The 23,106-nt window shown below is 47.6% G+C and overlaps 1 protein-coding gene across 2 annotated transcripts in view; it reads right to left on the bottom strand.

The window, feature by feature from the left end:
- Positions 1–23,106, bottom strand: part of si:dkey-33c12.4 (uncharacterized protein LOC560112 homolog) — a 56,354-nt gene that overhangs the window by 24,427 nt on the left and 8,821 nt on the right. For both annotated transcript variants that reach the window (XM_052010402.1, XM_052010403.1), the window contains exons 2-7: positions 10,882–10,964; positions 8,311–8,413; positions 6,104–6,303; positions 4,729–4,812; positions 3,130–3,213; positions 1,398–1,637 (exon numbers count right to left, since the gene is read on the bottom strand). In XM_052010402.1, the coding sequence (XP_051866362.1) occupies positions 1,398–1,637; positions 3,130–3,213; positions 4,729–4,812; positions 6,104–6,303; positions 8,311–8,413; positions 10,882–10,964 (794 nt within the window). The remainder of the gene's footprint in view (positions 1–1,397; positions 1,638–3,129; positions 3,214–4,728; positions 4,813–6,103; positions 6,304–8,310; positions 8,414–10,881; positions 10,965–23,106) is intronic.

Here is a 23,106-nt window from a genome sequence, read left to right as displayed (position 1 = left end):
TTGCAGGATACCCTAAAAGTTAACCTTCAGGCTGAGTCGGTGGTGAAGAAGGCGAAGGCATTTCTAGAGGAATAGAATATAAGAGCAGGGACGTGATGTTGAGGCTTTATAAGGCATTGGTGAGACATCACTTGGAGTACTGTGTGCAGTTTTGGGCTCCTTATTTAAGAAAGGATGTGCTGACGTTGGAGAGGGTTCAGAGAAGATTCACTGGAATGATTCCAGGAATGAGAGGGTTAACACATGAGGAACGTTTGACGGCTCTTGGGCTGTACTCCTTGGAGTTCAGAAGAATGAGGGGGGACCTCATAGAAACATTTCGAATGTTAAAAGGCCCAGACAGAGTAGATGTGGCAAAGTTGTTCCCCATGGTAGGGGAGTCTAGAACAAGAGGGCATGACTTCAGGATTGAAGGGCGCCCATTCAGAACAGAGATGCAGAGAAATTTCTTTAGCCAGAGAGTGGTGAATCTGTGGAATTTGTTGTACGGGCGGCTGTGGAGGCAAAGTCATTGGGTGTATTTAAGGCAGAGATTGATAGGTATCTGAGTAGCCAGGGCATCAAAGGTTATGGTGAGAAGGCGGGGGAGTGGGGCTAAATGGGAGAATGGATCAGCTCATGACAGAATGGCGGAGCAGACTCGATGGGCTGAATGGCCGACTTCTGCTCCTTTGTCTTATGGTCATAGTGAGATACAGCACGGAAACAGGCCCTTCGGCCCATTGAGTCTGTGCTGACCATCACCCATTTACAATGATCCTACATTACTCCCATTTTTTATTCTCTCCACATTCCCACAACTCCCCCCCAGATTCTAACCCCCCACCCACACACTAGCGGCAATTTACAGCAGCCAGTTAACCCAAAAACCTGCACTTCTTTGGGAAGAGGAAGGAAACCGGAGCACCTGGAGGAAACCCACGCAGTCACAGGGAGAGTGTGCAAACTCCACACAGACAGCGCCAGAATTGGGATTGGTCCCAGACCTCTGGAGCTGCGAGGCAGTGGCTCTGCTAGCTGCACCACCGTGCGGCCTTAGTGTGTGATATTTCAGGCAGCGAGATGAACAGACATTTGGAACAAGGTATATAGTTCTGCACCGTGTTACACAGTACAGATAAGTGGTTTGGATCCTGCGGTGGGTGAAGAGGCTGGAGATCCCCCAATAAACCCCAAAGCCTTGCCATGCTCCACAACTTCCACCCTCCCTGCCAGGATGGACAGACCAGCAGAGAGAAAGACAGGGTCCCAAGTGGGCAGACGGCAGTGTGATGGGAGAAGGCAATCACTCAGCCTCGTTGTCCCTCCCTGGCAAAAGTGCAGAGAAAACCTTTGTCCCTTGCTCACACGTACCAACCCCTGCAGCCAGGCCAGGCACATTGGCGGAAGCTCCTTACCTCAGACTGAGACGGGGATTTATCAGCCGTGCTCTCACTCTCGCCCTCTCGGTCCCTCTTCACTTTGCTGTGTTTAGCAGCCACTTTGATGCTGTGCCCATTTTTACTGTTAGTGCTCTGTTTCTTGCATGCCAAAGGACCTTTCTCAGGTGAGGTAGCAACATCATTGTTAATACTTTCACCCACTTCTCCACTATCCTGTTCCCCGTCCGTACAGCTTTCTTTCTTTGATAACACTTCCTGCAGGTAAAACAGACCAAACCGCACAACATTTTTCAACACCCTGCAAAGAGACAGACATCAGTGAAACACAGGACACTGCCAGGAGTGAAGTCAACACGCCACATCACCAGGGCAGTAGAAAGAAGTTATTTTACACTGAACCATATTGAGATAATGACCATATATTTAAAAAAAAGACCAGGATATTGCGAGAACAATTATGTTCCTTAAATAGTCCCATGGGATTTTTTTTTAAACAACTACTCGAGGATATGGGGTTTGGTTCAATAAGTGAAAGACTTCAGGGCGTTTATGGCGACATCATTACTGCCAGATTGATTCCTGGGATGAGGGAGTCTCTTATTCAGAGAAATGAGTGGAGACTCCAATTTCTTAGGCAATCCCTCAGGGTCGAGGTTGGTCTGCCTCCACTCCAACTCTGTAGGTTCTATGTGGTTTCTGATCAGGCCCCAATGGGACGCTATGCCATAGATGGGGCAAGGGGTGATTAAAGAGGCAGGCAGAAGGGTAACATAGGAGGTGGTGTGCTCCTTCCATGGTCTACACTGGGCGTCAGCATACTTCTGAAGAGCCAAGAGGTTCTCAGTGCCAGCCCTGGTGCTGCACCATTGTAAACAATCAATGGACGAGATCATTAAAGTTTTTCTGCAGGACACTGTGGGAACATCCTTGAAGGATCTCCTCTGCCCATCTGGTAATCTCTTGCTGTGTCAGAGCATAGAGAGTCTGCTGTCAGGCACACCAATGATGTGGCCCACTCAATGGAACCAATTGAATTTAACATGAGCCTCAGTGCTGGGGTTGTTGGCCCAGGTGAGGATGCTGATGGTGGCTTCCTTATCTTGCCAGTAGATTTGGAATAGTGTTGGTGGCACCTTTCCAGGGCTTTCAGGTCTCTGGAGTCCACAGACCACACCTCTGAAGGGTACAGCAGGATGGTCTACCATACCAACACCATATGCTTTAAGGTCTTCACCTTCAAACATTCTTTTCCTCAGATGGCCAAAAGCTGGCACACCAGTGATGTTGGTGAACTTCATCATTAATGAATAGGACATAGATCAGTTGGAAATTTGGGCAGAGAAATGGCAGATGGAGTTTAATCTGGACAAGTGTGAAGTGTTGCACTTTGGAGGTCAAATGTAAGAGGACAGTATACAGTAAGTAGCAGGAATCTTATGACCATTGATGTACAGAGGGATCTTGGGGTCCAAGTCCATAGCTCCCCGAAAGTGACCACACAAGTGGATAGGGTGGTAAAGAAGGTGCATGGCATGCTTGCCTTCACTGGTCGGGGCAATGAGTAGTCATGTTGCAGCTGTACAAGGACTACGTGGTCTGTTTCATGCTCCAACACCCGAGGCACTAACACTGAGACAGACACCAGCGCTGCATATTCCCTGCACTGCTGAATACAAAGGGAAGAAGCCCCTCAATACACGTTTGCTTTGACCCAAATTGTTACAAAGTCTGCAGCAAATTCTCTCACCTTATCATTAACATTCGCTTCAATTTTACCCTCACTTCTATTTTCTTTCTCTAATTTTTGTTGCCGTCGTCTCTCTTTCTGTCTCTGTGAAATTAAATTAAATCCAGTCAATGACTGTTACCTGCTTTTATTACAGCACGGTGGGGGATGTGTTAGCATTTATATAACAGGATGCTCGTCCACATGCCAAAATATTGTCACAAGCAGCTGAACAGCTGAGTACAGCTACTAGATAAGATACAAGACATCTTTATTAGTCACATATACATCAAAACACACAGTGAAATGCATCTTTTGCGTACAGTGTTCTGGGGGGCAGCCCGCAAGTGTCGCCACGCTTCCAGCGCCAACATAGCATGCCCACAACTTCCTAACCCGTACGTCTTTGGAATGTGGGAGGAAACCAGAGCACCTGGAGGAAACCCACGCAGACACGGGGAGAACGTACAAACTCCTTACAGACAGCGGCCGGAATTGAGCCCGGGTCGATGGCGCTGTAAAGCATTATACTAACCGCTACACTACTGTGCCGGAATAAAAACTGAGCCCTGAATTAATTCAGAGATGGATCCTTAGGTTAATGCAAATACCAGGTTTATAGATTATACAGTGCCTTGGACTAAAGCAAATCTCTAGGCAATGGAAGATATAGATCCCTGGGTTAATACAACTACTGCACCACAGATCAGTAACACATTGGCCTGAGTTGATGCACCCACTGGGCTTTAGGTCAAGGTGGTGTCCTGTCTTAACACTGACCCCTAGGCATGGGTCAGGGGTAGCACAGGTCCCTAGGGAGGGATCAGATGGAGATCTGAGTTAATGCAGGTCCCTGGATGATGGAACACACAGGGCCTTGGGTTAATGCAAACCTCCACACAGATCCATACAGTCACAGAGCATGGATACAGGCCATTCGGCCCACCACATCCATGCCAACCAGTGGGCACCCATCCATATTATTCCCATCTTCCAGCACTTGGCCTGTAGTCTCTATGCCCGGGCAATTCAGGTGCTTGTCCACGACTCTGCTACCACCACTCTCTCAGGCAGTGTATTCCAGGTACTCACCACTCTCTGGGTAAAGAAGGTTCTCCCCAGATCCCCGCTAAATCTCTTACCCTAAATCTAGTTTTAACCCATATCCTGAGTTAAGCAAGATTGGAGAGACTAAAGGAGCTAGGGCTGTTCTCATTGGAGAGAAGGAGGATGAGGGGAGACATGATAGAGGTGTACAAGATATTGGGAGGAATAAATAGAGTGGACAGCCAGCGCCTCTTTCCCAGGGCGCCAATGCTCAAAACAAGAGGACATGGCTATAAGGTATCTGGTGGGAAGTTCAAGGGAGATGTCAGAGGGAGGTTTTTCACCCAGAGAGTGGTTGGTGCATGGAATGCGCTGCCTGGGGTGGTGGTTGGTCAAGTTCAAGAGATTGTTAGATAAGCATATGGAGGAATTTAAGATGGAGGGATATGTGGGAGGAAGGGGTTAAATAGTCTTAGGTGTGGTTTGAAGGGCAGGACAACATTGTGGGCCGAAGGGCCTGTACTGTGCTGTACTGTTCTATGGTTCTATCGTTCATTCAGATCAGACACTTACCTTTTTCTTAAGTCTCCGTTTCTCGGCCTTCCTCTTAGCCTGCTCTTCTTCCTGAACCAGCTCCTGACCAATTCTTTCAGCTTCCTTCAAGACACATCAGAATTAAGTTGACGGTGTTACCATTTACACCGTGCGTTACCCACACCAGCCCAGGGTGGGGAGGATTCTCACCAGGACAGACGCAGGCCCAGGGTGGGACACCAGAGCTGATACTGGCCCACATCAGGATAGGGATCTCTCTGGGACCAGGCACAGGGTCACTGCCACCAACACTGGCCCCACCAGCTGGAAGTTGCTCTCCAACACAGACCACCCTGACTTGGACATGTATCGCCATTCCTTCACCGATGCTGGGTCAAAATCCTGGAACTCCCTCCCCAACAGAGTTCAACCCAGATAAGGGTGAAGTGGTTCATTTTGGTAGGTCAAATATGATGGCAGAATATAGTATTAATGGTAGGACTCTTGGCAGTGTGAAGGATCAGAGGGATCTTGGGTTCTGAGTCCATAGGACGTTCAAAGTAGCTGCACAGGTTGACTCTGTGGTTAAGAAGGCATATGGCGTATTGTCTTTCATCAATCGTGGAATTGAATTTAGGAGCCAGGAGGTAATGTTGAAGCTGTATAGGACCCTGGTCAGACCCCACTTGGAGTACTGTGCTCAGTTCTGGTGGAAGCCATAGAAAGGGTGCAGAAGAGATTTACAAGGATGTTGCCTGGATTGGGGAGCATGCCTTATGAAAGCAGGTTGAGTGAACTCGGTCTTTTCTCCTTGGAGCGACGGAGGATGAGGGGGGGACCTGATAGAGGTATATAAGATGATGAGAGGCATTGATCGTGTGGATATTTAGAGGCATTTCCCCAGGGCTGAAATGGTTGCCACAAGAGGACACAGGTTTGTGCTGGGGAGTAGGTATAGAGGAGATGTCAGGGTTAAGTTTTTTACTCAGAGAGTGGTGAGTGCGCGGAATGGGCTGCCGGCAACGGTGGTGGAGGCGGATATGATAGGGTCTTTTAAGAGACTGTTGGAAAAATAGAGGGCTATGGGTAAGCCTAGTAATTTCTAGGGTAGGGACATGTTCGGCACAACTTTGTGGTTCGAAGGGCCTGAATTGTGCTGTAGGTTTTCTATGTTTCTCACAGCACCGTGGGTACAGTCACACCTCAAGGACTGTAGGCAGCTCACCATCACCTTCTCAAGGGCAACTAGGGACAGGCAATTAAATGCTGGCTCAGCCTGTGAAGCCCATGTCCCTTCAACGAATATACAAAGGTCAGGATCTCACTGGGGTTGGCAGTGATCCAAACCCTCTGCCCCAAGACAGCTGGACAATGCCTTTGGTATTGTAGAAAGCTGCACCTCGCATTTACCAACCTCAGCTGATCCTCTGTACGAATTGGAACCCTTTATATAGTATGGATTGGAGATGTTTTTAAGCCCAGCTGACTGCACCGGAGGATCACACAGGAAGCTTCTCCGTAAGCCGCAGAAGGTATCCGGGTACCTCTGGTCGCTGCCGTCGTTGGAATCATCTTCGTCTTCGTCATCGTAGGTGCCGTCCTCTTCACTGGAATCTGCAGCAGTAACACAAGCCCACGGTAAACCAGTGCAGCCTTTGCTTCTCTGCCAGCTCAGTGTGGGCTGTCAGCCAGAGCACACAGCTGGAGAGACCGCCCTTCACCCACCACCCAATGCTGAGCTGCACCTTGCTGATGTCCTCAAAGGCACAGGTAACCACTTGAACCTACTCCACCATTCAATGAGATAATGACAGATCTGAATGTACTCTGCATTCCCGCCTGGCCCCAGTACCCTCCTGCACCCTTGCTTATCAAGATTCTACCTATCTCTGTCATAGAAACATCCAAAACTGCTTCCACCACCCTTTGAGGAGGAGAGTTCCAAAGACTCACCATCCTCTGAGAGAAAGAAATTGTCTCATCTCTATTTTAAATGGGCAATAGCTCATTTTTAAACAGAGACCCCTAGCTACTGGCTCTCCACAAAGAGGAAATATTCTCTCCACATTCACATTTCCATCAAGTCCCCTATGATGTAGTTCAGCACAACATTGTGGGCCGAAGGGCCTCTTCCTATGCTCTACTGTTCTATGTTCACTCTTCTAAACTAGTCCATAAGATTAAGTCAGATGGGATCCGTGGTGAGTTCATAAGTTGGATACAAAATTGGCTTGGTCATAGAAGACAGAAGGGTGTGTAGTGTCGTGTTCTGCAGGGGTCAGTGCCGGGACCTCTACATGTAGGTAAAGTGATTTGGAGGAAAATGTAAGTGGGATGATTAGTAAGTTTGCAGATGACACAAAAATTGGTGGCTTTGTGGATAGTGAGGAAGGTCGTTAAAGGACATGGTGGGATATAGATCAGTTCGAAATTTGGGTGGAGAAATGGCAAATGGAGTTTAATCCAGGTAAGTGTGAGGTGGTGCGTTTTAGGAGGTTAAATAAAAGAGGAAAGTATATGGCAGGACCCTTCAGAGCATTGATGTACAGAGGGGTTCATAACTCCCTGAAATTGGTGACACAAGTGGACAAGGTGGTAAAGAAGACGTAAAGTGCGCTTGCCTTCATTGGTTGTGGCTTTGAGTACAAAATTTGGGAAGTCATTTTGCAGCAGTGTAAAACTTTAGTTAGGCCACCAATACTCCATTGTGTGCAGTTCTGGTCACCACGCTACAGGAAGGATGTGGAGGCTTTGGAGAGGGTGCAGAAGAGGTTCACCAGGATGCTGCTTGGATCAGAGAGCAGTAGCTATAAGGAAAGGTTGGACAAACTTGGGTCCTCTGGAGCATCGGAGGCTGAGGGGAGACCTGATAGAAGTGTATAAAAGAATGAGAGGCACAGATACAGTCGACAGTCAGAGTATTTTTCCCAGGGTAGAAATGTCAAATACTAGAGGACGTGCATTTAAGGTGAGGGGGAGGAAGTTTAAAGAAGATGTACAGGAATACAGAGAGCGGTGGGTACCTGGAATGCGCTTCGAGGTGTGGTGGTGGAAGCAGATATGATAGTGGTGTTTAAGAGGCTGTTGGAAAGACACATGAATATGCAGGAAATGGAGGGATATGGATCATGTGCAGGCAGAAGAGATTCAGTTCAATTTGGCATTGTGGTCGGCACAGATATCGTGGGCCAAAGGGCCTGTTCCTGTGCTGTACACTCCTGTGTTCTATGACATCCACATCCTATGCACCAATTTAAAAGTCAGTGACCACACCACAATCCTGTGAGTGGCTGCAGAGTTCCAGTTCCCTTCCATTGACAGCAAGAACCTGAACGACTGGCAGTCTTGATCCCTGGGGCATCAAGTTGCAGAGGGGAGATCACTAATACTACTACTGAGCAGCCCACGAGGGTAACTATAGCCTGCCATCCCTGTGTGTTAGAACAGTCACTCAGGAAGCAGAGGACCACGGTACGCACGTATCTCGCAAAATCTGGGTACCCAGAAGGGGAAACAAAAAAACTGGGAAGGTAGGGTTGTGATGGGGGAGAGACGGCAAACACTAACTAAAACAGCTCATCACAGGAGAGGCTGAGCAGGCACAACGATGCCACCATTTACCAAAGACATGCAGCTGCGTTATGGCTGACTCTTCATTAAAGAGAAACTGATGAACATTAACTGGATTGTCCTCCAACATATTCTTAAACAGAGTTTCCATATTCTGCAAGAGAGAAAAGAAAGGTTACTGTCACCAGTAATAGGGCCCAAAGCAAGAAATCCTGCAATAACCAGGACCCAAAGAATACTGAACAACCTTGCCCCTCTGTAATCTCTCCTCACCGCACGGACTTCCTTCCACCTCTGCACCCACCCTCAGCCCATCGACTGCTGCAACCCTCACCACTTGTTACCTCTGGACTCGTCAATGCTCCACAAACATGAACACACACCACACAGTGCAGTTGCATATTTATATAGCAGATCTGAATATAGCCTGTGCATAATGAGGGTAGTCAGTTTAGAGAGGAGCCTGGACTGGAGGCAAGACCAACGGAGGGTCGTGAAAGGGGCAGTGGCCAAACAAGTGGACACAGAAAGCTGGTGATTACCTTACTGGATTAATGATCTGTGAATTTGAGAAAGCACATCCATCATGTAAATTTAGTTAATTAAATAACCTGGAAGGAAAAGCTAATACCAGTAAAGGCAATTAAGTACAAGGGTTGGGATGCCATATTGCAGTTGTTAGAGCACACATCGGTTAGACTACACTTGGAATATTCTGGTCATTTCTGGTGACATTTCTGGTCACCACACAGTAGGAGGGATGTGGCAGCAAAATAGAGAGCGCAGAAGAGATTCACCAGGATGTTGCCTGGAATGGAGGGCTGGAGTTATAAGGAGGGATTGGACAGGCTGGGTTTCTTCTCACTGAAATGTCGGAGGATGAGGGGTGACCTTACAGAGGTTTATAAAATTACGAGGGTCAGAATTATTTTCCCAGGGTAGGGGAGTCTAGAAGTAGGGGGCATAGGTTGAAGGTGAGAAATGAGAAATTTAAAGGAGATCTGAAGGGTAAGTTTTTCCTCACAGAGGGTGGTGGGAGAGGGATGGACAAGGTGGACTGAAAGGGCGACTATCTGCGCAGGTTGAGAAGGCACACAGTGTATTGTTCTTCAATCGTGGAATTGAATTTAGGAGCCGGGAGGTATTGTTGCAGCTATATAGGACCCTGGTCAGACCCTACTTGGAGTACTGTGCTCAGTTCTGGTCACCTCACTACAAGAAAGATGTGGAAGCCATAGAAAGGGTGCAGAGGAGATTTACAAGGATGCTGCCTGGAATGCGGAGCATGTCTTATGAAAACAGGTTGAGTGAACTTGGCCTTTTCTCCTTGGAGCGACGGAGGATGAGGGGGGACCTGATAGAGGTGTATAAGATGATGAGAGGTATTGATCGGGTAGATAGTCAGAGGCTTTTCCCCAGGGCTGAAATGGTGGCCACAAGAGGACACAGGTTTAAGGTGCTGGGGAGTAGATATAGAGGAGATGTCAGGGGTAAGTTTTTTACTCAGAGAGTGGTGAGTGCATGGAATGGGCTGCCGGCAACGGTGGTGGAGGCGGATACGATAGGGTCTTTTAAGAGACTGTTGGATAGGTACATGAAGCTTAGAAAAATAGAGAGCTATGGGTAAGCCTAGTAATTTCTAAGGTAGGGACACGTTCGGCACAGCTTTGTGGGCCGAAGGGCCTGTACGTGCTGTAGGGTTTCTGTGTCTCTATCTGTGCTGTACATTTCAATAATTCTATGATAAAGAAGCTAATGTGTTTTTATGACAATCAGGGAAGGGAATCTGCCAACGTTGCCTGCTCTGGCTCCTGTTTGCCACCAGACCCACGGCAATGTTAACTGCCCTATGAAATGGCTCAGCAAGGCACTGAGTTCAGGGGAAACTCGGGATAAGGAACAAGTAGGTACATTGGACAGGTACATGGATAGGATAGAGGGATATGGGCCAAACACAGGCAAATGGGACTGGCGTGGATGGGCATGGTGGTTGTCACAGACAAGTTTCTGTGCCATATAACTCTACGTGCAGGCATCACCCTTCAACAGATGAGTGAAGGGTGAGCAGTAAGCTGGAGTGGTGATGGGGAGAGAGGGGCAGGGACACTGATAGGGAAAGAGGAACCTGTATACCGTCACCACAAACGTCCCTGTGGACAGCAACCAGAGTCAGGAAGTGGGGACAAACAGAAGCTGGCAGGTGGGAGTCCTGAAACAACTGACGACCCGATGACGCAAGATCCTCCCCAGTGACTCGGACCCTTCGGCCCAACTGGTCCATGTTGACCAGAACAGTGCTGCCTTGCTCAAAGGTTTAGCACAGGACTAAGTAAACACCGAGAGCTGAAAGAGGATAGGCAACTTGGATGGAAACAAATAGTCAGTCTGGTCACGACCAGAGATCGAGACAGACGTATATTTTCCACCAATGCAGCATTAATCCTCTGGCTGAGAGACATCAGCACTATTGCTGGCTCTACTGCACAGCATAGTGGAATACCACCCTCTAATCACACCACCTCCACGTTAGGCACACATCTAACCAACTGGCAGCACTGACCCTCAGCAAAACCAGCCGCAGCATAACATAATGACAGGTGCCCTGGCTCGCCCGATCTGTACCTGAGTATTGACCGTTGGATTGTCCTGCTGGTTATGTTGGTAAATGTTTACTTTATGCTTCAAAGGTAACAGGAAATGATCTTCTGCAAAGGAAAAGTAAATTGTAGAGGAATTAAAAATCAATGTTTCACAGCACAAGGCTCACCAACAGGGCCAGTTACTGGCTGTCTACCAGCAACTTGGGTCCCTGGCAGTTAGCTGCCACACTCCCTCTCCAGACCTGCTCAGCTGAGGCAATGAGGGGAGATGTTGAGTCACTTTGTTTCCAGGATATGATCCCAGGTCACAGAGAAAGGATGAATCTATTCCCTATCCGAATGGAAAATATTCCGTGCTGATGTGACCAAATCCACACACCATAATGAACACCAAGATTATTATTTTTTGAACTGCAAATACTCGGAAACCAGGAAACAGTCTGAGAGGCCTCGGTGAACCTGGCTTTTTCATGTATCGCTGTTCTTTTCGCTTAAACTGTAGAATACAGGGAGACCATTCAACTGCTGAAGCATATTCCATGATTCAGCTTCAGAAGAGATCTATTTTAACTACACTGACCCAGCCACAACCTGTGCATCTTTAATCCCCCAATAACCTTGCTGAGCCCAAACCAAATTCAACCTCAAAATCTGACCCTTGTCCATCAAGTCTCAACAATAACTTGGGAGAATTCTCCAGGATTGTGTGAAGTGTTTCCCGATGTTGACCCTGAACTTGTGCAGGACAAGAGTGTCTCTCTGTCTACCCCGGCAAATACTTCAATCATGAAACCACTGAATGACATCACCTCTTAGTTTTCTAAACATCAGGAAATACAAGCCAGTCTTTGTAATCTAACCCTTAAAGTGGCAGTATCAGTCCAGTAAGTACACTCACCTTAATGTGCTGGGCCCCCTCCCTTCATCCCTGAGCTTCTAGAGTGTCCACACTGAATGGTGGAGAAAGCAGCAGCAGCCGGGTCTGTGGCACCAGGACTGGCTCGGAGGCTCAGCAGGGAAGGGTGAAGCAGACAGGACAGTAGTGATAGGGGACTCGATAGTTCGGGGCTGGGCAGGAGACTCTGTGGCCGCAAAAGGGACTCCAGGATGGTGTGTTGCCTCCCTGGTGCCAGGGTCAAGGATGGTCTCTGTGGCTGCAGCATATTCTCAAAGGGGAGGGTGAGCAGCCAGAGGTCATTGTGCACATTGGCACCAATGACATAGGTAGAGAAAGGGATGAGGTCCTGTGGAGTGAATATAGGAAGTTAGGAGAGAGGTTGAAAAGCAGGGCCTTGAGGGTAGTAACCTCTGGATTACTCCCAGTGCCAGCTGCTAGTGAGGGCAGGAATAGGAGGATATGGCAGATGAATGCATGGCTGAAGAGTTGGAGCAGGGGACAGGAATTCAGATTTGTGGACCATTGGGATCTCTTCTGGGGCAGAGGCGACCTGTACAAGAGGAACGGGTTGCACCTGAACTGGAGGGGACCAATACCCTGGGGGGCAGATTTGCTCATGCTACTGGGGAGGGTTTTAAACTAGATTGGCAGGGGGGTGGGATCCAAAGCAGAAGTGAGGAGTCTGGAAGTTCGGATAGAATTCAATGCCAGTGAGGTCAGTTGACAAGACAGGCAGCAGCGTGCCAGGGAGCGAGGAAAGACTGAGGGATTAATTTACATTTGTTTCAACGCAAGAGGCCTGACAGGTAAGGTGGATGAACTCAGGGCGTGGATAGGTATGGGACTGGGATACAGAAACGCGGCTGAGGGAGGGACAAGACTGGCAGGGTACAGGTGCTACAGGTGGGAGAGAGGTGGAGGAAAGAGAGGAAGGGGAGTTGCATTTCTGATTAAAGAGAATGTCACGGCAGTTGTCTGAGATGAAATGACTGAAAGATCATCCAATGAGGCTTCATGGGTGCAGCTGAGAAGTAAGAAGGGGGTGATTACCTTGTTGGGCTTGTACTATAGGCCCCCTAATAGTCAATGGGAATTATAGGAACAAATATGCAGGGAAATTGCAGAGAATTGCAACAATAATAGGGCATTTTAACTTTCCTAACATAGACTGGGAAGCCATTGGGTTAACGGCTTAAATGGGGTGGAATTTGTTGTGTGTTCAGGAAAGTTTCCTCATGCAATATATTGAAGGCCCTACTCGGGAGAGGGCAAACCTTGACCTACTTAAGGGAAATGGGTCAGGATAAGTGACGGAGGCATCAGTGGCAGAGCACTCTGGCACCAGTGACCTTAGTTCTATTAGTTTTAAACTAGTTATCGGAAGGGAAAGATCTGAAAAGGGTGCAGAAAAGATTTACGAGGATGTTGCTAGGACTCGATAGAAAGATCAAGCAGGCTACGATTTTATTTACTGGAGCATAGGAGAATGAGGGGTGATCGTAGAGTGGTGTATAAAATCATAAGGGCATAGATAGGGTGAATGCACACAGGTTTTTTCCCCAGGATTGTGGAATCAGGAACATTTAAAAGACAGTTGGACAGGTACATGGATAGGAAAGGTTTAGAGGGATATGGGCCAAATGGGACTAGCTTAGACGGGCATCTTGGTCAGCATGGACTGGTTGGGCCAAAGGGCCTGTTTCCATGTTGTCTGACTATGATTCTAACTGGTCTAGACAGGGTCCAAGCCCAGCTCTGCAAGCCATGGTATACGTTTCATCCTTTACATTGCAGACCACTATACCAGCACTCGGAGGTCAACACTACCCTAATTATTTGTTCTCTACCTGCTCATTAGTTTTACTCATTTTTCAGCACAGACCCAGAACCTGTCATCTCCTCCACTGTTCCCATACTTAGGAGTACACAAATCTATCTTTCTCTCACCCAAAGTGGGCAACCACACCGTCTGCCCTCGAAATCCACAGTGAAACTCAGGCTGAATCAATCCCTTTTCAATTTTATGCACTGCTGGTGACGGTGCTATTAAGTGGCGCTCATTCAACAATACCCTTCTCACTGATCTGCTTGACCCGGAACTGTGTTGGTCTTACCTCATTATCACAGGGCTTAACTCCCTACCCAACAACACAGTGCAAGCACTTTCACCAGACTGAGTGTGCAGATTCAAAAGCGATTCCTAATTTGGGTTCCAGCAGCATCACTGATCTCATCGCAGCCTCGGTTTGAAGATGATCAGAATTCAAGAGACGAGGTGAGGGAGATGGACCTTGACATCAAGACAACATTTGGCCGATTGTGGGATCAAGGAGCCCTGGTAAAAGTGAAGTCAATGGGCATCAAGAGGGAAACTCTACACTGGTTGGAGCCTTGCCTTCAACAAAGGAAGGTGGTCGTGGTTGCTGGAGGTCAAGCATCCTGGTCCCAGGACATCAGTGTAAGAGTTCCTCAGGACATCGTCCGCAGCCCAAACATATTCAGCTCTGTGACCTTGCTTCCATCATGAGGTCAGAAGTGGGGATGTTCACTGATGATTGCACAATGTTCAATGACATTCACAACTCCTCAGCAAATGAAGCAGCCCATGTCTGTGTGGAGCAAGACCTGGACAATATTCAGGCATGGGCTGAAAGGTGGCAAATAACATTCAGGCACAAAAGTGCCAGGCAATGGAAATTTCTGACGAAAGTGAGTCTTTCTCCTAGCTGAGATATTCAGTGGTATTACCCTTGTCACCATCAACGTGTTGGGGGTCACCAATGGAACAAAAACTCAACTGGAAATGCCACAATGGCTACAAGAGCAACTCAGAAGCTGAGTATCCTGCTTTGAGCGACACCCCTCCAGACACTCAAACCCTTCACCCTCTATAAGACAAGTCAGGGGTGTGATGGAACACTCTCCACATGCCTGGATGAGTGTAGCTCCAACAACACTCTAGAAGCTCAGCACCATCCACAACAAAGCAGCCTGCCTGACTGGTGCTCCATCCCAACATGGAATTGCATTGATCTTCTCTCAATATCACTGGGTCTAAATCCTGGAACTCCCCCAACAGCACAGTGGAAGCAACTGCACCAGATAGACTGTGGAGATTTAAGGTGGTTCACCATCACCTTTTTACGGGAAGATGGGGAATTACTGCTGGCCTGCCAGTAATGCCACATCCCGTAAATAAGTTCTAAAACTGACAGAGCTCCAGGCGAAAGGCAAGATTCTTTCACTTCCCAGACATTATTTCTCTTTTAACATCCCTATGCTGTCTGAGAGAAATCCACATGAACACAAGGACAAGGAGGGAGGAGGAGGGAATGTGATTCACAGTCAGGGTCCCACAGGTACACATTTGATTGGTAAAATAGATGCAATGATCATAGAATCACACAATCGTCCAGCACAGAAACGGAGACACAGGAGACTGCAGATACTGGAATCTGGAGCAAAAGAAACTAAATGCTGGAGTAACTCAGTGGGCCAGGTAGCATTTGTGGAGGGAAATGGGCAGTCAACGTTTTGGGTCACAAGGCAGTCCAGATGAAAGGTCTCAGCCTGAAATGTTGACTGTCCACTTCTCTCCACAGATGCTGCCTGACCCACTGAGATCCTCCACCAGTTTGTTTTCAAGCACAGAAACGGGCCCTTTTCCCACCTCGCCCATGCCAATCTTGATGCCCACATTAGGCCCATATCCCTCCACACCTTTCCTATTCAAGCACCTGCCCAATCTCCTTTTCAACTTGTAACTGTTCCTGCCTCCACCACCTCCTCTGGCAGCTCATTCCACACACCCACCACCGTCTGTGAAAAACTTACTCCTCAGATCTCCTTTAAATTTCTCTGCTCTCACATTAAACCTAGGCCTTCTAGTTCTACGTACCCTGCCCTGGGAAAAGGTTTCTAACTATCTTTTGTATCTAGGCCCCTCATAATCTTACATACCTCCCCTTGGCCTCCTACACTCCATGAGAACAAATCCAGCTGATCCAAGCTCTCCTTTTAACTACAGCCCTCCATTCCCGGCAACATCTTGGTGAATCTCTTCTGTGCTCTCTCCATTGCTACCACATCTTTCCTGTAGTGTGGTGACCAGAACTGTACACAATGCTCCGTGCGGTCTAACCAATGTTTTGTACAGCTGCAACATGACGTCCTAACACTTATACTCAATGCCTCAGCCGATGAAGGCAATCACAATGCATCCTTCACCACCCTCTGCACCTACGTCACCAGTTCAGACACCTATGGACTTGCACCCCAAAGCCCCTTTGTATATCAACACTCCGGAGGTCCCTGCCATTCACTCCCTGTGACCCATCAGAATGGGACCTGTTGGGCTGAAGGGTCTGATGCCACGCTGTCTCACTATAACAATTCATAATTCTCAACAAGTACACAGTCCCTTGAAGAATAAAGACTCCATTTGAAAAGTGATATAAACTATGGCCGAATCTAAAATTTAGGCAGTGTATCAGATTAAGAGATTTGTAATGTTGCCAAAAACCAGGAGCATGACTGAGGATTGAAAGGGTTTTAAAAAATGTCAAGAATGATCCAGAAAGTGAGGCATGGAAAGCACAAAATGAAAGTAAAATAGCAAGAAATACAAAAATCATTATAGAGAATTTACAGGCACGTCATGGATTCAACCACATACTGAGTCATTTTTCAATCAATAGAAGCATGCAGGGGGGAGCTTTTAACCAGGATCTCTCCAAGGGTCAGAAGACCATAGAACCATAGAACAATACAGCACAATACAGGCCCTTCGGCCCATCATGTTGTGCCACCCATCAAACCACACCTAAGACTATCTAACCCCTTCCTTCCACATATCCCTCTTAAATTCCTCTATATGCTTATCTAACAATCTCTTGAACTTGTCCAATGTATCAGCCTCCACCACCACCCCAGGCAACGCATTCCATGCACCAACCACTCTCTGGGTGAAAAACGTCCCTCTGACATCTCCCTTGAACTTCCCACCCAATACCTTAAAGCCATGTCCTCTTGTTTTGAGCACTGGTGCCCTGGGAAAGAGGTGCTGGCTGCCCACTCCATTTATTCCTCTCAATATCTTGTATACCTCTACCATGTCTCCCCTCATCTTCTCTCCAATGAGTAAATCCCTAGCTCCTTTAGTCTCTCCTCATAATCCATACTCTCTAATCCAGGCAGCCTCCTGGTAAATCTCCTCTGCAGCCTTTCCAACGCCTCCACATCCTTCCTATAATGAGGCAACCAGAACTGGACACAGTACTCTAAGTGTGGCCTAACCAGAGTTTTGTAACACTGAGTTTTATACAGTTATAAACAGACAAATGTTACCATTTACGGCTCTTGCTAGTGGACAGGTCCATTCTCCTGAGACAGAAGCCCCACAACAGCCCCTGGTTATTTCAATGGCACCAGTTTCACTTATTCCGTATGTCATAGAGTCCTAGAGTCATACAGCGCGGAAACAGGCCCTTCGGCCCAACTCATCCATGCCAACCAAGATGCCCATCTAAGCCAGTCCCATATCCCTCTAACCCTTTCCTATCCACGTACTCGTCCGGGTGCCTTTTAAACGTTGTTTTGTACCTGCCTCACCCACTTCCTCTGGCAGCTTGTTCCATATACGGACTACCCTTTGCATGAAGAAGTTGCCCCTCAGGTCCCTTTTAAATCTTTCCCCTCTCACCATAAACCTACGCCCTCAAGTTTTTGATTCCCTTTCCCTGGGAAAAAGACCATGTGCATTCACCCTGTATATGCCCCTCATGGTTTTATACACCTCTGTAAAGGTCACTCCTCAGTCACCCATGCTCCAAGGAATAAAGTCCTAACCTGTCCAACCTCTCCCTATAACTCAGATCCTCGAGTCCTGGCAACATCCTCGTAAGTCTTTTCTGTGCTCTTTCCAGTTTAATGATGCCTTTCCTATAACAGGGTGACCAAAACTGTACACAGTGCTACAAATGCAGCCTCACCAATGACTTATACAGCAGCAACATAATGTCCCAACTCCTATACTCAATGCCCTGACTGATGAAGATCAGCGTGCCAAATGCCTTCTTCACCACCCTGTCTACCTGTGACTCCACTTTCAGGGAACCATGTACTTGTACTCCTAGGTCCCTCTGTTCTACAACACTCCCCAGGGCCCTACAGTTCACTGTGAAAACTTCTCAAAGTGCAACACCTCACATTTATCTGAATTGAACTCCTTTTGCCATTCCTTGGCCCACTTACCCAGCTGATCAAGATCCCTCTGTAGGTTTGATAACCTTCCTCACTGTCTATGATACCAACTTTTGTAATGTCATCTCCAAAATAAAATCAAATCAGTGTACATTAATGTTAGTGGGTGCTTGACTCAATGGGGCCCATTTCCATAAACAGAATCAGTGGTGGTGTCCCTGAAGCTACTGGATTACTGCACAAACCCATCAGGTTCACAGATGTCCATCAGTGAAGGAAATCTGGCACCTTTATCAGCCCGGGCCTACACATACCATACCTTTACAAGTCCTCTCATTTGTTTTCTGTGTCTCTTTAAATGACCTTGCTAATCCATCAGAAAGTTTCGTAAACAGCATATCACCAGAGCAACTCCAGCCTCGTGCTTTTATCTGAAGCATCCCTCCGCCACCCCCCACCCCCCAACCTTCTTGGCAACTTGAAACTAACTTGTTTTCTCACTTTCCTGGTTCTGACGTCAACTCTGTTCCTCTCTCCACAGATGCTTCCTGACCTGCTAAGTGTTTCCAGCATTTCTGTTTCTATATTGGATTTCTGATTCACAGCAAGCCAATCGGTTGAATCACAGTGTCACATTTAACCACAGGGAAAAAACTGACCTGGGCACCAGTTAAGGACAGCACATGGGCAATCTCAGCCCAGACTATCCCCCAAGGTTCTGTCAATAACATCTGGGAACTCCTAAACTGGAAAGACTGTCGCAAGACATGTTTTCACACAGAGGTGGTGGGTATATGGAATGAGCTGCTCGAAGAAGTGGTAGAGGTGGTACAATTACAACGTTTAAAAGACATTTAGACAGGTACATGGATAGGAAAGGCGTAGAGGGGTATGGGGCAAACGCAGGCAAATGGGACCGGCTCAGGAAGGCAACGTCAGCATGGACGAGTTGGGCTGAAGGGCCTGTTTCCATGCTCTAGTCATACTCTCAGAAGGATACCTTTCAGTCACTGTCCCAGCTCCATCATCACAATCCCTAGGTGCACCCTGCCCCAATCAAAGGAAAGCCCCACTGGGGCAGTGCTACAGTGGAGGGAGTGGTGTGGGGGCTCTTTAACATCGTCTCTGACCCCAGGAGATTGAATGGCATTTGATAAGGAAACCTCCTCCTTATTGCCACCCACCATCCTCCCTTATCTGAGACACAACACAAACAAGGTACAGCACAGAGACAGGCCCTTCAGCCCAGTGAGTCAATGCTAACCATCGACCACCCAATTGCATTAATCCTACAGTCATCTCATGCTTCCATTCCCCGCACGTCCTTTCCAACACCTCCCAGGTTTGGTCATTCTGCTCCACATCAGGGACAATCAACCCACCAAGCCATGCTTTGGACATCAGAGCACCCGGGGGAAACCCACACGGTCACAGGGAGAATGTGCAAACTCCATACAGACAGTGCCGGAGGACAGGATTGAACCTGGGTTTCTGGAGCTGTGAGGGAGTGGCTTTACCCGCTGCACCACCGTGCCAGGCTCCGAGTGGAGACTGTTCAAATATCTATGTCCAAGAACGACTCTGCAGCATCGTTATCAAAGCTGGCTGAATTCTGAAGGACACCACTGCCCAATCTGTGAGCAAACAGAGATAAACCAAATTTAGCTTGTCCTCACCAATCACAGGTGCACAGGTCGATGGTTAGTGACCACCGCAGAGTCCTCATGGATACTGACAGAAGAAGTGTGTGTGTGACAGTCATTTGCATAAAGCACTCATGCAATGTGGCACTGCCAGCAGTTACCACTCATCCCTCATTGCATGAGTTGTTACAACCTGTATTGCAAGGGCATCAAGGTGGCACTAGGGTAACAGTGAAGGACCATTAGCGAGTGAATTCAGGGCAGGAGTATTTATCACTATGGTACCAGAGTATCACAGGGGATTCCAGTAATGGGGAAATATTGCAGAAACTGGGATTGATCCCCTTAGAATAGAGGTTATATTTGATAGAATAGTTACAATCAAGTAGAAGTCTCCACCAGTTTATGCTTAACGGACTTACATGCTTAAAGGACTCTTCATTATGCAAAACTTTGTAAAAAATGTCAGAAGTAGCTTCCAATTCTCAGTCATGGAGTCAGAGTCTTTGGCTCTTCGGCCCAGCTCGTCCGTGGCGACTGTGTTGCCCTGTGAGCTTGTCCCATCTGCCCATGTCTGGCCCTCCCATAGCCCTCTAAATCCCTCCTATCCATGTTCTTATCCAGATGGCTTCTAAACGTTGCTGATGTGCCCGCCTCAACCACTAATTCTGGCAGCTCATTGCAAGTATGCAACATCCTCTGCGTGAAGAAGCTACCCTTGATGTCACTTTTAAATCTCTCGCCTCTAATCTTAAACCTATGCCCTCTTGTCTTTAGCACCCACTGCCTGGGAAAAAGACTGTGTGCTTTCCCCCTGTCTATGCCCCTCGTGATCTTATACACCTCTATCAGGTCACCTCTCAGTCTCCTACGTTCCAGGGAATAACACTCGGAGAAAATAATTAGTGCTGTATCAAGTGCTAAGATTCTCAGGAAACCAGAGGTTAAAAAAGTTAAAATGTTGGAATTTTTTATGGGGCAGCACGGTAGTGTAGCGGTTAGCGTAACGCTATTACAGCGCCAGCAATTCCGGTTCAACTCCGGCCGCTGTCTGTAAGGAGTTTGTACATTCTCCCCGTGTCTGCGTGGTTTTCCTCCTGGTGCTCCGGTTTCCTCCCACATTCCAAAGACGTAAGGGGTTAGGAAGTTGTGGGCATGCTATGTTGGTGCTGGAAGCGTGGCAACACTTGCGGGCTGCCCCCAGAACACTCTACGCAAAAGGTGCATCTCACTGTGTGTTTCGATGTACATGTGACTAATAAATAAATACCTTATCTTCTTTTTGCATTTGGAAGGTAAACACAAATATTTCTGCACAAGATGGTGGTGTGAGATGGACAGACATTTGGCCGGGTGGAGGAGGAGACAGGCAGGTGGGTGAGATAGGCGACGACGCTGCTGGCTCCGGTGCAGGTATAATTGATGATGCTGATGTGACAGGCACTGGTTCAGTGGAGACTGATGTTGACAGTCTAACTGTCAAGAGGAGAGCCGTAACTTTCACCATTTTTCTTCAGTAACATTGAATGAATTGCTCACTTTTACACTACATTCCATTTCGGGATCATTATCTTTTCAAATTGCGAAGCCCTCTTCTGATTTAGAAAAGACATCCTTTAACACCAAGATCTCTTGAAGCTTTCTGATTCTGGCTGCGCTGCTGCCTGCTCCCTCGTCAGCTCACGAACGCCTTCAGTTGTAGGTTCCTCAGCACGTGATGCAAGACCCTCCTTGATTTCTACTGTGTCAATTCCACCACCACCTTACCTGCGAGGGAAACAATCTCAATCTTGACGCTGGTTACATGGAGAAGTCCCTGTTGTCATTCACTGCTTCAGACCGTGACTTCCACCAGACATTGTATGCTTCATCCCAAGCAGCTGCTATAGTGCCCAATGAAACCTTTAAGCTGCATTTCTTCAATGTAGCAATGAGTGATACCAAATCATTTTCCTTGATTTCCTTAATCACATGATGCAAATAATAATCTCTGAATTTCAAGATGACACCTTGGTCCATAGGCTGACTATTTTTAGTTATAGAGTTATACAGCATGGAACCAGGCCCTTCAGCCCAACTGGTCCATTCCTGTATTGTTACATGGCAAAAGTATCATCCTGATGCTTCTACACACATCAGTGATGGAATCCAACTGATTACAAACATTATCGACAATCAACAAAGCCTCATTATCCAAATTTTTCTCCCTAACATATTGTTCACTTATATGTCCAATGTATCTCTTCAGGTAATGGCAGCATATGCTCGAAATCATCCAAGTCTTACATAGAAACATAGAAAACCTACAGCACAATACAGGCCCTTCGGCCCACAAAACTGTGCCGAACATCTCCCTACCTTAGAAATTACTAGGCTTACCCACAGCCCTCTATTTTTCTCAGCTCCATGTATCTATCTAACAGTCTCTTAAACGACCCTGTTGCATCCGCCTCCACCACCGTTGCCGGCAGCCCATTCCACACACTCACCACTCTCTGACTAAAAAACTTACCCCTGACATCTCCTCTGTACCTACTCCCCAGCACCTTAAACCTGTGTCCTCTAGTGGCCACCATTTCAGCCCTGGGGAAAAGCCTCTGACTATCCACACAATCAATACCTCTCATCATCTTATACACCCCTATCAGGTCCCCCCTCAACCTCCGTCGCTCCAAGGAGAAAAGGCTGAGTTCACTCAACCTGCTTTCATAAGGCATGCTCCCCAATCCAGGCAGCATCCTTGTAAATCTCCTCTGCACCCTTTCTATGGCTTCCACATCCTTCCTGTAGTGAGGCGACCAGAACTGAGCACAGTACTCCAAGTGGGGTCTGACCAGGGTCTTACTAGCAGACGAGTAGTAAACTGGCAGAGCTACCTCTGATACACCTTTCATTGTCCTCAAGCTGGAGCAATCGATAAGATACGTTTCAACTTGAAATCGCCACTTTCGTTACCGCCCCCTCAAGAACAAGGTCAAGTGGTCTTGCTGGAATTGAACAGCTCTTTGGGCGCATCGCCACCATTCTTTGTAACCTCTGCAGCTCTCCTGTTGGGCAGCAGCAATGTTCGCTCTTGCTGCCTCTCTGGCCATCTTAACTGAATGTAAAACAGAACATCTGCAAAATCAATCAAGCGACCCATGGCTAGCAACAAATGTTGTAGCTGCTTGCACTGTCCAGTAGATGTTCTTGCCCACCATGCTGCTTCTTACCATCTTCCCATGTGACATGTGCCTTCTCTTGAATTATGTCAAAGAGCAGCCAACGGTGGACATTTTCATCCCTGATTCATATACTCAACATCTTCTCCATCAGCCAATCTCTACCTCTCCACCAACAGGCCACTGAAGGTTTGTGTCATCCTCGTTACCGCTCCTTTGGTCTTCACAACGACAGCGACGGTCAGCTCCACCATGCCAAATGGCGAGGCGGTTAGGGTTTTTGGGTGTAAGGGTTAGTTTTTTGTTAGGGTTTTTAGCGTAAGGTTTAGATTTTTTAGTAAGTT

Source organism: Pristis pectinata, chromosome 2 (assembly GCF_009764475.1).
Source record: "Pristis pectinata isolate sPriPec2 chromosome 2, sPriPec2.1.pri, whole genome shotgun sequence".
Taxonomy (NCBI): Eukaryota; Metazoa; Chordata; class Chondrichthyes; order Rhinopristiformes; family Pristidae; genus Pristis; species Pristis pectinata.
Note: the sequence above shows the minus strand (reverse complement) of the source record. Positions and strands in the feature narration are given on the sequence as shown.